The sequence below is a fragment of the Orbicella franksi genome, chromosome 11, assembly GCF_964199315.1.
Source record: "Orbicella franksi chromosome 11, jaOrbFran1.1, whole genome shotgun sequence".
NCBI lineage: Eukaryota > Metazoa > Cnidaria > Anthozoa > Scleractinia > Merulinidae > Orbicella > Orbicella franksi.
This window is the reverse complement of record NC_138155.1, coordinates 14,024,401-14,039,869: the sequence shown is the minus strand read 5'-3', so window position 1 is coordinate 14,039,869 and position 15,469 is coordinate 14,024,401. Positions and strand designations below refer to the sequence as shown.

General features: G+C 39.7%; 1 protein-coding gene across 2 annotated transcripts in view; it reads right to left on the bottom strand.

Moving 5' to 3' along the window:
* The window catches only part of LOC145460281 (conserved oligomeric Golgi complex subunit 5-like), a 38,011-nt gene that overhangs the window by 21,941 nt on the left and 601 nt on the right, over positions 1-15,469 (bottom strand). For both annotated transcript variants that reach the window (XM_081445036.1, XM_081445035.1), the window contains exons 3-15: positions 14,916-14,973; positions 13,923-13,977; positions 8,016-8,085; positions 7,336-7,456; positions 6,727-6,764; positions 6,473-6,565; positions 4,633-4,792; positions 3,335-3,453; positions 2,366-2,443; positions 2,204-2,282; positions 1,618-1,801; positions 944-1,105; positions 1-100 (exon numbers count right to left, since the gene is read on the bottom strand). In XM_081445036.1, the coding sequence (XP_081301162.1) occupies positions 1-100; positions 944-1,105; positions 1,618-1,801; positions 2,204-2,282; positions 2,366-2,443; positions 3,335-3,453; positions 4,633-4,792; positions 6,473-6,565; positions 6,727-6,764; positions 7,336-7,456; positions 8,016-8,085; positions 13,923-13,977; positions 14,916-14,973 (1,317 nt within the window). The remainder of the gene's footprint in view (positions 101-943; positions 1,106-1,617; positions 1,802-2,203; positions 2,283-2,365; positions 2,444-3,334; positions 3,454-4,632; positions 4,793-6,472; positions 6,566-6,726; positions 6,765-7,335; positions 7,457-8,015; positions 8,086-13,922; positions 13,978-14,915; positions 14,974-15,469) is intronic.

Below are 15,469 nucleotides of genomic sequence, written 5' to 3'. Positions count from 1 at the left end.
CAGTTGTTCACATTTTGCGGTGTACAGCTGTATCGTCTTGGCGACATTCCTTGCTACAGTTATGGTCAGACCCACATCTACACTGGCAACACTCAGCTCACTAGTAAAATAGTTCAAACGACAGAACAAAGACTTATGAGGATTAACAAATAGTTATTAGAAGTAAAATTAGGAAATAATTTGAATAAAGAGAAGTTCTATTGTAAAACAGTTATGCCGTGCTTGACAATGCGATACAATCTGGCAACGAGGAGAAACGAGAGATTTCATTTAATTTGCCATTTTCGTTGCAGTTTGTTCAGCAGGAGAGCCAAGCTTCCTTATCTCTCCATGTTGCCTTATTGGTGTTAGGCGCCAGAGAAACTAGCCTGCAGAACAGGGAGTTCGCGCTCGTGGTCGGTCTCCGCGCCAGTACATCGGGTTTCGCGCTCTGGGGCACATTTCTCGAAGGTTCCCGAAAAGGTTTCGCACCCAGAAAGCCGTAGCAAAATCTCAAACCTGATGATTACAGAGCTGTTTTATTCACATATTCTTAATACGAACAGAGGTTCCCTGCGTTCAAGAAGTTTCAGGCGTATACACTTCTCTGTTTTTAGTTACAGATTAACTAAAAATGGCTTTCCGGGCCCAAAAAGTTTCGGGGGCTTTCGAGAAACGGGCCCCTGGCCCGCCAATCCACCTGTTCTGCAGGCTACAGAAAACTCGCGATCGAAATTGATGCACAGATCCCCAAAATTTTAATTTGAACATGAGCTGGGGTTAAAAATAGGTTACAACAAAATCATTCGAGGTCTAGAAACATTCTAGCCGCCAAAAAAGATAATGTCATTCCCTTCGCTACTTCTCTCAAGCTAATGATTCGTTGCGTTATCTTCCACAAAGATTATGTGACAAGCCAAAGTGAATGTGTAACGCAACAGCACACAAGGTTCTTAAGTCTAACCTGCCAATCGTCTTTGCGATACTGGACAGCTCTTCCTTGGACGGAGGATTGCGTGCTCCAGAGGGAAACACCAAGTTAATGGGGTCAAACAGTCTGGACAAAGATCTGGACAGGTAGGCATTCTCAAACGGGGCAAGGCTGTCCTTCAGGGCTTGTTCGGGACTAAGGATGAGAAAAATCAAACATTGATTAAACCTTACATTTCACACTTTCACAACTTTTCTTCACTTATTTACCGTACCCAAATTCGCATTTAGCCAATCAAAAGCTGTGTCTATACTGTGCTGATTTCCAGCGTTATCAAGTCACTGACCTGATATGGCTACGATATCTTGGTCACTTTACCGAATTGGGGTACGGTAAATACTGGGTAAATACCAAATCGTACATTTTTTTGGTATTCGGTGGTATATCGGACTCTTTTGGTCTCGCCATGAGTATTTTGTCTTAACTACATCTCCCAAAATACGAACCATGGCTCCACCAACTCACCTGATATGCCACCGAAGCTTACCGAAAAGGTTCGATTAGGTATAGAAATAAATCTACATCATATAACACCAGTTGGTCGAGAAGGCTTCAGGAAACTTGCTAAACAGCTTAATATAGAATAGACGACCACAGAACAGCAAGAATTTTAACTTTCACTCTAGTTCAATACTAGCATAACTTACCTTATACTAAAGTCATCCTCAGGTGCTGGAAACAGACTGAATGAAGGCTCCATTTGCGGTACAAGAGTAGCTGAAGGTACATTTGACGCGCTGCTAAACTGCTGTAGACGAGACCACAGATCATTGTACAGTCGTAAGAGTTTTGGGTATTCCCCCTCGAACGCTTGCTTCAAGAATGTCGACGCTAGAAATAAAATGGAATAAAACACACACAAGAAGACGGTGCGTTGATAGGCCAAATTGAAATACCGGTAAAAATAATCCCAAGATTGCTATGCACAGCTCTGCACAGAAGATATACAGCCAGGCAGCGCTTGGAATAATTTTGCAACATCCTGTATAGTTCAGACTGTCAGGAAAAGCTGAATTTAAAAGTAATTATATATCAGTCAACAACAAATTTACCAAAGTAGAGTTTGGTCAACACAAAATTGATCAACGACGTACAATATTCAATGCTGCCATAAAAAGCAACGCTGCGAGTTCAAAGCAGATGTATTATATGTCCCTACTATTGTAAGCAAACAATATTTGCTGAAGGTAGCACAGGTATGGTTAGCCTGTGGTGTACTTAGAATCAACTAACCTTGGGCTGACTGTGAAAATTCCTGGGTCAAAATTGACGTCACCGAGTTCCAGAACGAGGCAATACAAGTATTCCCCTCCTAACAAAAAGTTTAAGGAAGTACAAAGTTAGCGACACGGTCAAATCGACATCTAGTTTTAAAACGGTGTGAAGTAGCTGTACCTTCAATAATTCCTCCATAAAGCAAACATGAGTGACAGGATCGCGTTTCTTGGCCAAAACTTTTTGAAGATGATGCACCTACACAAAAGAATTCACTCGCTAAAAGCTGAACTGAACACTTCACGCCCTTAGAAACATAACTGTTACTTCATTTTTTCATTGTATTTTGTCTTAAATCTTATGGAACGTTTACAATAATAAATAGGTAATTTCTCGTGTAAGCATAAAATGCTTAATTGTCTTTTAAATACTAAATAAAATCAGTTACAATGTTTAGAGAGGAAGTCACATCGGCCTTAGCTGGTTTCATGCAGGTCCTCTACCCTGGTCGAATTGCAATTTGGAGATGTTGGTTTTTGTGGAGGAAGGTAAACCGAAGAACCAAAGAAAAACCCTCGGAGCAAGGCGAGAACCAACAACAAACTCAACCCACATATGACAACTGGCTGGAATTAAACCTGGGCCACATTGGTGGGAGGCGAGTGCTCTCAGCACTGCGCCATCCCTGCTCCCCTATCTGCAACAAACATATCTGCACATACACCAGACTCTTTGTTTTCCTTGACCAGCCGTCAAAAAGCGAACGACCCTGGAAAGTTCTGTTTGGAAGTACTAAGTATCGGAGTGCCAGATGAATTGCGTATGCATGCCTGGCTGCGAAACAAGGGGATAAACTGAGTTGCTTGTGTGCATTAATTCCGTTCATTTTTATTGTTTCTAAAATTGATCAAAATCGAGCTTGTGAAGGAACTCTCGAGAGGTCGCTCGTTTTGTCATCCTTGCGCAGTTCTTAAGGAACGAAGACACAAGCTAAAAGTAAGGCAATACCGTTTCTCAAGTTGGTCACCCCAAATAGCACTGTTTGTGTGGCCAAAGTCAACAAGAGAGAACTGAGGAAAACTAATGGAACACACTTGCGAATCTAAGTGAGCAAAAAAACAGTTTATGCAGCGTAAAATGTAGCTCTACCTGGCCACATGCTGAATAAATCAAGTCCATGAGTTGCTCCATACGGGTCCAAAGAGTGGCTCGCCAGGCTGCAGTGTTCCCAGGAGTGGGCATTGCTGCACGACCAGGACCACCAGCCCCTGTAGGATTGGATATATCAATGAGTAATGTGTTAACTGGTATGGCAACCTAGCCGCAATCGTTCACCAAGCCACCATGTTTGCGCCATTGTTCACCTACAGCTTATCACCTTGGTAGAAAGTAAATTCTCCCCCCCCCCCCCCCCACCCACACCTTTCTCTGCTTCAAATATTCAAGATGGCGGCCAAACATTTCACAAAGAAATACTGAACTTTTGTCTGCTACAATACGCCTGCACTGCAAGTTAATGCAACCCCATAATCCTGACCAGAAATAAATTCTCATCCTATGTATGACAACTGACTGGGCCATTCCCAATTTTGTTTTACCTCTGTTTCAAATGAGTGCCAGTGCAAGACCTTCCATATCAAAATTACTTACGTGCACACTTTCAATCGTTTTGAATGTTTTGTTCTAAGCTAATAGCTACGGAATCCATTGAACATTTCATCACTAACGCGAAAGACATGTTCATTTTTTTTTTTTTTTTTTTCAAGAAAAATGGAAAATAATTGTTATTAATAAGTCCTCTTAAAGCAACTATATGAGGTTTAAAATTAAATCAAACCCTCATTGATGATTATAGTGTGTATCCTACAAGTAGGTCTACCCAGGCAAGTAACGCATTTAAGACACATGCGTATATATACAAGAAATGTCGGGGTATAGAAAGTCATATAATTGCAGTGTAGGTAGCTTCTACCAGCAATCGCATTGTATGTGTTTGGGTCCAAGGCTTTCTTCATCCCCTAGCATTCCCTATCCATCCCCTTGGGATTCCCTACCCCCCCCCCCCCCAAGGTATTCCCTATACCTGTATTAGGTTGAACCTGTGACAGTGTGGCGTCCTTCACCCCCTAGCATTCTCTGTCTATCCCCCTAGGATCCCCTATAGCTACATGTAACCATGCTCCCCCTCCCCATGGTATTTTCATATACCTGCATTAGGCTGAACCTGTAACAGTGTGTCTGGATCCAAGGTTTCCTTCACGCCCTAGTATTCCCTATTCATCCACCTGGGATCCCCTATCCCCCATCCATGGTGTTCCCTACACCTGCATTAGGTTGAACCAGTGACAGTGTGTCTGGATCCAAGGATTCCTTCACCCCCTAGTATTCCCTATTCATCCACCCACGATCCCCTATCCTCCAGCCATGGTGTTCCCTATACACTGTACCTGCATTAGGTTGAGCCTGGGAGAGTGTGTTGGGATCCAAGGCTTCCTTCACTCCATTTTTCAAGTTGTCCCTTACTTTGTTAACAACTTCATCCACAGTGCTTACAAGTGAGCCAAGGTTGTAGAACACTTGCAGGGCAGTAGCTACTTGGGTTTGATTCTGCATGAAAAAAAATTACCACCCAAAACTCATACAAGAAGAGATTCTCCTCACTGATGTCCACTGATTTTAAATACACTGGTTTGCGAGAATTCGAGGATTTTTTTTGTTACCATGTGAAAGAACTTACAGAGCTGAAAAGGCATTTCCGTTAACATAACCAGCCTAACCCATCAAAATGCATTTGATGAGGATGTAAAGAAATCAGTTTTCCAGCTTTCTCCTTGGGCAAGCTCATCTAGAAGTTACTAGCTCGACAGTCCTGTCCACTAGCTACTGTAACTGGGATAACAATTTCTCACTAGTACGATTAGTTATAGTAATTGGACCAGGTGGAGTATAATTCAGGGAGTAATCGCGCAAGTAATTTCAAAATCGGATGAGCGCAAAGCACGAGGCCGATTTGAAATTGCGAGCACGATTACTCCCTGAATTGTACGACATGAGGTCCAATTACTAATTAATCGTATCTATAACAATTTTCAGAATTAAAAATGTCTTTCGAGAACTTCTTTTGAGCAAAAACATCTGTAACGGTTTTCATAAGTTTTGAAAACCGTAGGAAACAGTGCAAAGGAAGCCATTGAAGCACGCATACATGTAATTGACCTGCAATATCACGTGGGTATCCAATTACGAAAAGTTCAAATTGGATAACTGCAATTAGACACCCACGTGATCGCGTGCCGATTGCGTGACAAATAGGTGTGCGGAGAACCAATCACGATCGAGAATTTTGTTATAGATACGATTAATTTAACAAGAATTGAATTTAACCAATAATTTGATCTCTAACAGTACTTCTGTGAGTTGAACTTTGCCAGATTTTACTCCAAAATTCCACTTGCCCATAAGGCAAAAAAAGAATAGCCTACACTAGCCCTGGGCTATGGACCTTTCTACCACTGTCACACAATATCAACAATTTTTTTGCATTTTTCATATAAACTAAAAACACCTCGGTCCCTAGTTTAATTTATCGTGCCAAATTTAGTAAATATTATATATCTGCAAAGTTTCAATAAGATCCGTTGCAAAATCATAAAAATATGGGACCTCAAATGTACAAGGAAATGTATACCAGGGAACAAGCATTACCCCCTGGCATACATTTCTTTGTAAAAAATTGGCAAGTTAGGTGTTCCTTGTTTTTATGAGCTTGCAACGGATTCTAGGGAATCTTCACATACTTACTAAATTTGACATGATTTTATAAAATCAAGCACTGTGGTTTATTTTTTGTTTGAATGAAAAAAATTGGAGAAGCTTGACATAGGTAAAAAGGTCCATTGGACACAACTCTCTTTGCCTGCTGATTTGATATGAGTTTATTTCCACTCTGATTCTCAACAGGAAAACCAGTTATTTGACTATAACTCCTGAAACATTGTTTTGCATTGCTAGCCATCCTTCTTGTATCCATCCCAAAGTGCGTTGCAGGGCATATTAATAATATATATGTGTGTCTGTTTTCTTTTATCTGTTTCTAAACGAGGTGTGAAATTTTGACAATATAATTTTCCATTTCTAATCGTTTCCCAAGATTGCTGGATATGCAACTGAAAGTGTCACCAATGAATTTGAATCCTAAAGCTTGCCATCAGACTCTAGTTTTCTCAGGGTTGCTTTGCAACAACACAACATTGATCTAATTACGATGGCCAGTTTGCGTGCATATACCTGTGTTTCCATGCCTTGAGCCAACATTCTCTGTGCCTGGTTTTCAACTTCTTTCCTTGCCTTAGCAGCAACTTTTAAGTCATTTTCTACAGCCTGAAATGTTCAAGGATTTGAAAATAATTACAAAATAAAATTCAGGAGATAAATTCAGAAAATAACAATGGAAGTATGAAAAACAAAAACACTTTCACTCATTTAACACTGATGCATTTTATGGAGTGCGAAAGTTGATATTGCATGTAAATGTACCGCACCTGGATTCCAGAGAGATCTGCTCCTTGAACAAGATAATCTAAAACAAAATTTAGGCAAAATGTTGTACATATACATGTATAAGTTAAGTAAAACACAATTCAACCATCCTATCTAACTACACTAAAAGTTTGAGATAACTGGGGCACAAGATAGCTAACAGAAAATGACTAAAAAGCATATCCAAGGGAAGTGATTTGAGTTTGAAATGGCAGGGACTTCAAGATATCCAAGTTTGAGATACAAAGGTTAAACGAACTTCTTGACGGAATCAGAACTCAAGCATACCATACAATATCCAATCTACATCAGAAAAGTTTAGTTGTGAACTTTGTAATACAGTCAAACCTCTAGAACACCAAAGAGGCATAAGAGATGGAGACAGTGTCGCACATGTACATGTATTATGGAGCTGTCCATATTGCAGAGAAGTTACATATACACTGTACAAGTCTGATTTCTGCCTTTTCAGATGAATTGTAGGATATATTATAATGCCCAGGTTTCCATATTATTATAGCAATGTCTCTAAGGACAGCACCAAAATAAATATTTATTAATTTTGGCATACTACATGTAAGACAATTAAGCAGCAACATTAGATTAATTACCAAGTTCACTGAGACTTTGAGCAGCTTTGGTGATCTCTCTCGCTCCTCCCTGAAGTTGGCTTTGAAGTCGTTTGGTAAGATAGATTACCCTTATCACTCTTCTTAAAATATCACATGCCTCCTGTTGAGGGTCAAACATATTATTATATTTAATTTATTTAATAATTTTCATAGAATTACACAAATCATACATGTATGTTAGAGGTAAAGTATTATTTTTACTGTATGATTTGCCAGTCTGGACCTGCTGAAATCGAAGATCATAGATGTACAGTTTTTGTGTCTGTTCAGTAAAATGTGCTATAATGGCCGACAGCAAGGTAATTTACACTGTCCTGTTTAGTTGCAGTGCAAATTAACCAAAATCGTTATGCTAATGAATTTCACTAATCATACTAATCAATTATACTGTACCAATCAATTATGCTAATTGATGTCCACTCAAATTGATAAGATGTCCAACCAAAATGAAGATTTGAAAGGACACGTGTCATGTTAAGGAAGAAAAATTATTTCCAGCGTTGTTACATGTATGTCCCAACTGAGACGAAGAAGATGAGTGAGTGTTGTATCATCATAGCATCTTAGTGCCTTCTTATTAACACAGAGACAAAATAATCAAATTGTCTACTATTACATGTAATTACAATTTTATATAATAATTTTCTAGTAGGTAGTACCTGAAGCCTACGAAGTTGGGCTGTTCTTGACCTTATCTTGAAATATGGTTCAACAACATGCTGTTGTATCCTGAATAAATTATTGTAAAGAAAAAATAAACTTTAAGTAAATTACAACGTTGCCTACAAATTAACATTACTTACCGTGGGCTGGCTTATAGTGCATTTGACCTGGAATCAAGAAGTCCAAATTTTTCTTTCTTAGACAAGACTCTCACTGTTAACATACCCTCTCTATCCATGATTAAATATTAATTAATACCAAATGAAGAATTTGGGGGACAATCTGACCAAAATGCTGGGGGGGGGGGGGGGGACTAGTGATAGACTAGCACCCCATCCTGGGAGAGCAGCAGTACCTTAAAAATGTAATTGTCTCCCTCACTACGGAAAACAGGACATGCGCTAGAAGTGTGGGCCAGTTAAGTCAAAGTGTGAACTTAACATGCATCTTTTTAGTGAGGTGGCTCAGGGAAAACATCATTACTGACTGGAAGAAAGCATAAAATTTGGCACACAAACTCATTTTGTATGGTTGGCGAAATGGTGCAAAATTCACAAGGTTTATATTCATTCACATTTAATGTTGTTATTATTATTCACGAATATATTTATTCACATTCAACAACTAAATTTATATTCAAGAAATATACTAATTCACATTTAACGACGTATTTCGTATTCACGAATATATTTACTCACATTTACGGGATGTATTCATTCACATTCAACGGTTTATATTCATTCACATTCACGATCGAAATATTGGTTCAACATGGTGCAATATTCATTCAACATTTTCTGCGCAGCGTCTTCGCGCATCATTAGGTCCCAGCTCACGCTCTACAATTTCTGAACGCAATATGGCGGACGAAGGAAGCCTTATTATATGAAGGGGTAGAACAAAGACCAAAGACACCAAACACAAATGTTACATTGGCAGGAACTTTCGATCTCCTACAAGAGTGCGAAGGGGAATGGAACACCGCGGAAGTAGGATTGAGAGAGAACATCCAAATAAGGCTCGAGTGTAGCTCTCCAGCAATTACTACCTTTCGTCAGTATCATAGGGCAGCACTGAATGAAATACTGGGAAATATATGTCTTTTGCATGGAGAATGGATACGACACGACTCATCAAACTGCACAAACCTTGCAGTGTATTTTGTGACCAGCCCTGAGGTCTTCCGAACTCGATATTCAATATCGGAGGTAGTTCTTGGGGAGCAGAGATGGCGCAGTGGTGACCCTCGCCTCCCACCAGTTTGACCCGGCGATGAGTTTGTGGTTGGTTCTCGCCTTGCTCGAGGGTTTTATCCGGGTGCTCCGGTTTTCCTCCCCCCACAAAAAAACAGCATCTCCAAATCCCAATTCGACCAGGATAGAGGGTCTGAATGAAAGCCCGCTCTTCCTCTCTAAATATTTTAATTCTAATTTTTATTTTCCTTCTGCAACAAAGATCGTCGGGTTTCACGTGGACAAAGCTCAAATGCTTCTTGTTTCAAGGTGGACATTGAAACGTCGTATTGTGGAGTACGGGCTTCTCGATGATTTCGCATGAGCAACTAGACAATCTCGTAGAACGTTTCATGATGAGTGATCAGTCAACGGGATGGAAGAGGGAGAGTATTGGCCATGTTGACCCTGGAGACTTTAGAATCAGCTGGGCTGTCGTAAGACACCCTCACATTTTTCACCCCTATGACCACTTCGCACCCTTGATGGCCACTCAAACCTTTGCGTCGCTGAGGGAAACAAATCTAGGACAATGCTACAGTTCTGTTATTAGTAGAACATTTAAACAAAAAAACCACAACAACAACGCTAGTATAGTTTTTTTTTTTTACATTGTTTTAGGAGTACCTTGTTAAAGATTAAAGGTTAATTAAAGGAAAATCATCAATACCCCCATGCATGACAGTAACCAGGCTATGGTGTCCGTCAATATGCCACAAGCTATTTGGAGCAGCCACAGAACACGCTCTCCTAGAAATTACGACAGCCCAACGGATTCTAGAGTTTCCAGGGTCAACGCGGTCAATACTCTCCCTGATTCTATCCCGTTGAACTCTGAGACCTATAATGATCGAAGATGTCCGGTCACCAAGGAATACCCGAGCAAAGTCCCATGATCACTCATAAAACGTTGTACGAGATTATCTACTTGCTCATCCGAAATCATCGAGCAGTCTGTCATCTCCTCTAGCCCATGTAATGTTTATGTTCAGTTGTGTATGTTTGGGGTCGTTTGTCTTTGTTCTACCCCTTCATATAATAAGGCTTCCTTCGTCCGCCATATTGCGTTCAGAAATTGTAGAGCGTGAGCTGGGACCTAATGATGCGCGAAGGCGGTGCGCAGAAAATGTTGAATGAATATTGCACCATGTTGAACCAATATTTCGATCGTGAATGTGAATGAATATAAACCGTTGAATGTGAATGAATACATCCCGTAAATGTGAGTAAATATATTCGTGAATACGAAATACGTCGTTAAATGTGAATTAGTATATTTCTTGAATATAAATTTAGTTGTTGAATGTGAATAAATATATTCGTGAATAATAATAACAACATTAAATGTGAATGAATATAAACCTTGTAAATTTTGCACCATTTCGCCAACCATAATTTTGGTCTTGCGAACAAATTTAAGCCGGGTGCCACATGATCCGATTACCCAGGGGGGCGTGACACGCAATTCAATTTGCGACACTCTTTGCCAGCATGAAAACAAGGCTTTTATGTTAAAATGTTGTACAACAATCGGTTAATATTTGTTTAAGAACATTAGAAATAATCATTTGGGTACTCTATTTATTTCACAAAGATTTAATAGTAATTATGATATAATCACCTGACAATCACACCTCGAGACTTTTGTTTTCTCGCACATACTGAATACATAACAAGAATGTCATTATGGAGTAAACTAAGAAAAGCACACGCATCCCGTGCTTATATTTATATCGTAAACTGCAAGTCGTATTACGAAAATATTATTTATGACAAGCTCAAAAAAAATCAAATCACGGAGATGTGTCGGGGGGGGGGGGGGGCATCTGAGGTTACATAATGTACCAGCTATCAAGAAAACATTGAAAACTGGCTGGCAACACGGAATTTGAAACACATTCTATTAAGATCAGGTTAATGTTCATTATTGCTGCATTCTCCTGAACACTGACATAACCCTGTACAAGGGAGGTTAGCTTTGATGCATTTGCATCTGCCAGCACATTCTTGTTTGCACCACATTTAAGGAGTTCTAGACAGGCTTTGGCCACTTCAGGAAGGGTCCAGACAGGTTTCCACATGCCATCCATGTCACCCCATCCCTCGGGTGAAGGAACCATCTGAACAGCCTGCAGGCTTGTGTACCAGATGCTACTTTGGTAAACTGCTCTTAAAGCGTGCTGTAATAGCGAGTCCTACATAAGCAAAATTAGAATTTAGCTTTGCTACTTTTGTCCCTGTCGTTACACATTTATTACTACAGAAACAAGGCATGAAATAATTCAGAACAGTAGAATAAGTCGAAAGCCTGAATTTCACTCCTTACAAAATGTTGCGAACTCAATTTACCTGTGTGGGAGAGATGTTCTCTAGGATCCTATTCCTTTTGGTGAAAATTTCTTTGCGGGCTTCATTTACATTGATCACATTGCTGGCCTTGTCATAGAGAACTACGATAAATCACTCCAGAAGTTTGAAGATGGAATCATCCTTGTCCAGCTGGTAATAAGAGTGATCTTGCAGGAACTTAAATGTCTATGTTATGTCAGGGGATGACTTCCATGCATCCTAGGCGGACTTCTTACCCTCACCAAAGAAACAGGAGGTCATGTCGCATTTAGTGAATGAATGCAACATAGGGAGTGCCCGAGACGTTTCAGGCCAAGAAATTCGCAGGTGGGATTCACACTGATGCACTGGACATATTTCCCCATGCCCAAACAAATCCATATGGCTGCAGGCGGATACAAAGTGATCAAGTCATGAAAAATCCCCATCATTATGACAAGAACATCCATATCCACTGTGCGGACAAAAACCTGACTCCATCCTTTGTTCAGCGCATGCTGAACATGTACAACAATTCTTGTGTCGGCTTCCTCGTGGTCACATCTCTGTTTATCAGTAGAACCTCTGCTTGAGACTACAGATTAGTCTGAGATGATGTTTACTTCCTTGTTCTCGGGAAACTGGAAGTTTGAAACTCTGCTGGTCAGGAGGGCAAAGAGTTCTTTCTTGTTGTTGTCTTGAAGAAATGCTTTCCAGTTTGGAGGAATCTTGGTTTCACCTGTTACTTTTCTTCTCAGACCCTTACCTCTCTTCCGGTTGAATCCTTGATACTGTTCGCCTTGTATGTATCCCAAACAATGTCCACTCGTTTACTTGATTGGAGATGATTCAGAATGAATGGGATAAAGAAGTTTTCAGCATAGCTATCAAAGGTGGAAACAGTTGTGGATGGAAGGGCGTGAACAACAGCTGGTCCATCAAAGATTTTACAATCATAGAGTGGAGGTGGATCAGGCTGCTTTGTACTGGCAGGCTTAACACATGTCAAGAGGTCTGACTTCTTCCCAAATATTAGCTTTCCAAACTCGGAGAGAGATGGCGGGTAGGGCTGATTTTTGTACATAAAAAATTCGTCTAGGTCTCCGCTTCGATGTTGGGTGGCAATGTACAAACAGCTGAAAAGGTTGCAATCGCTTCCCAGTGCACTTACTTGCTGCTTTGACTTTGTTTTTGGCTTGGGCTTTTGTAGTTTAAACAGCAGCAGAGAATTTTTCTTGATGGTATACATGTATCATGAATCGAGACAGTTCTATCTTCGATCACTGTCTTTACAAAATTCTTGTTCTGATTCTGGCCCACTCTCTCGATAGACAATAGGCATTTCCAGTACTTGATTGTTAGGAACTTAAAGCTGGTGAAGTTTCATCATCACTTGGTAGCCAGGTTCTGAACTTCATTTAAAATACCCTTCAGAATTTTTTTTTGCCGTAATAAACAGTTAACAGTAGCCCAAAGAATCTGAATTCAATTGATTAAATAACTATCTACCCAAAGTAAAAAACCAAGCATTCTGTTCATTCTGTTCAATATAAATAGAAAGTTGGCCTCTTAAAATCAATCTATTTCGCCGGCCATCTCAAGTTTAAATTGCATCGTCAGGTAATCAAATATTCTGTTTGTCTTACCTCGTGTTGCCTGAACGAAATTAGCCCATGACTAAAGGTTGCTTACAGATCACACTTGCGACATAAAATCAAAACTGATCCTCAACTGAATTCCTGGACTCATGTTTCCCGTATTTGGTGCCTTTTGCATATTTTCTCACGTTTGGCACCGGTTGTATATTATCCTTTGCATATGTCACAGCGATTGTATATTTTTTTATTTCCTCAGTTTCTCATTTGCTTAATTAAAAACCAAAGTAAAACTATATTAAAAAAAAAAAAAAAACGATTTCAAACTCAACTACATGCTCTGAAGTCAGATCTTTTAACATGAGCAAAAAAGCAAGAAACATGCTATTTTCACTTGACATAAACACGTTAAGGCTATCTAAATGAACCACACAACCTAATTTACAAGCTGTTGACATATTTTGCTTTAATTTGGTGATCAAAAGCATAAAAGCTATGGATTGATTTATCAGCCTCGTTTTCAGGCTAATGAAGTTTATCGAGAATTGAAATGACGAGTCTTCCCCCCCCCCCCCCCGATCATCGAATCACGTGGCACCCAGGCTAAATTTGTTTCTTATACCAACAAGATTCTTTGTGCCAAATTTCATGCTTTCTTCCACTCTCTAATGATCTAGCCTTAAAATCACCCTAAGCCACCTCACTATTTCTGAACTAATCAAATTTTATAATAAGTCATTTGTAGTACCTTTCAACTGAAGCCTTCAGTGAGTTTATTCTGGTTTGCATCATCTGAAGAACCCCTTAGAAAATAAAAAAGAAAAACTATTAATGAGAAGTAATACTAAGATTAGAGCAGATTTTAATTGAGTGTTGTAAATCCAAACTCTATTGAAAGTAATCACTCTGGCCACTCACAAAGGACACAGACAATCCAGTGAACCAATCAAAACAAGAAGTACATGTAAACACATGTCGCTGACGCAAAACACCGGACAACATGAGCAAGCAAGATTTTTTAGCCAATTTTGTAGCATGTTTGATGCACAAGCAATTACTTTTCAACACTCAAATGAAAACCACTCTATCACAAAGTGTAAAACAATGGTAAATTTTCTATAGAATCTGATGAGTAGCCCAGCAGAGTTACATTTAGCCAGTCAAAATCAGGATGAAGATCTGATGACTCGACTTTCACGTGCAGCTGGCTAAAAGGAAGTAAGAAAGCATTCTTGGCTTACACACATGGGTAAAGTCTGGACAGCAGTTAAGTGGCCCATCAGGCTGGAGCTTATCCCAGTTTCTGTAGCATGAAGTGACTAGGAGTATTTCTACTCCCCCCTGGATGGGATGCTGGTCCATCGCAGGGATACCCCCAGCATTAAGTTTGCTGGTACCCATTTGTACACCTGGGTGGAGAGAGGCACTGTGAAAGTAAAGTGTCTTGCCCAAGAACGTGCAACACAACGTCCCCGGCCAGGACTCTACCCAGGAGCACTCTATAGATCTGGAGTCAAGCACACTAATCATGAGACCACTGCGCCTCTACATACTAAATAAAAATAAAACCACATGTAGCTTGGGTGCATATTTTTTATATAATTAATCATGTAAAAACATTAATATTTTGTGGAAAGAATACTTCCTATAATCTGGCACTACTCCACTAGTTTACAAAATTTAATCTCTAAACTATCCAAATTATACTGACTGTCACTTAAATCATCATAAAACAACTAACCTTCCAATGTTTCAATTCCTGTTGCTTGTTGCAAAAGATCTTCATGATGTTCTACTACCTACAACATAAATAATAACTATTAGTATCTACACACTCAGTGATCTTGGTGTTTCAAGCAATCTGATTGGTTCACTATATCTCTGGCTAATTAAATGACCATCATTCACCTCCTACCAAGTGATTAATCCCTGATCCAAGCAAAAACAAAATGGCCGGCGCAAATTCACATTTCGCCAGTGTTTCTGAATCTGAAATCCTGAGAATACAGGACAATGCTGTACCAACCCGGCATTGGCAGAGCAGAAATTAATACCGCAAGGTTCAATAGCAGAAGCAGCAAGTGCTATTCAACAAAGCACTTACAAATAGCTAGACCTGTTGGCAGGATTCTATCAATTTATACTACCAAAATTTCACTAAATTGGGATTTGCACAATCCCACCCAATTCTCCACACAATTGGCATTTTTTCCAGCACAATTTGCTTCCAAAATCCCGCACTCCTCAAACTGCGCTTAGAAAGTTATTTTACTTTTTGAATGATGTCAGTTGTTA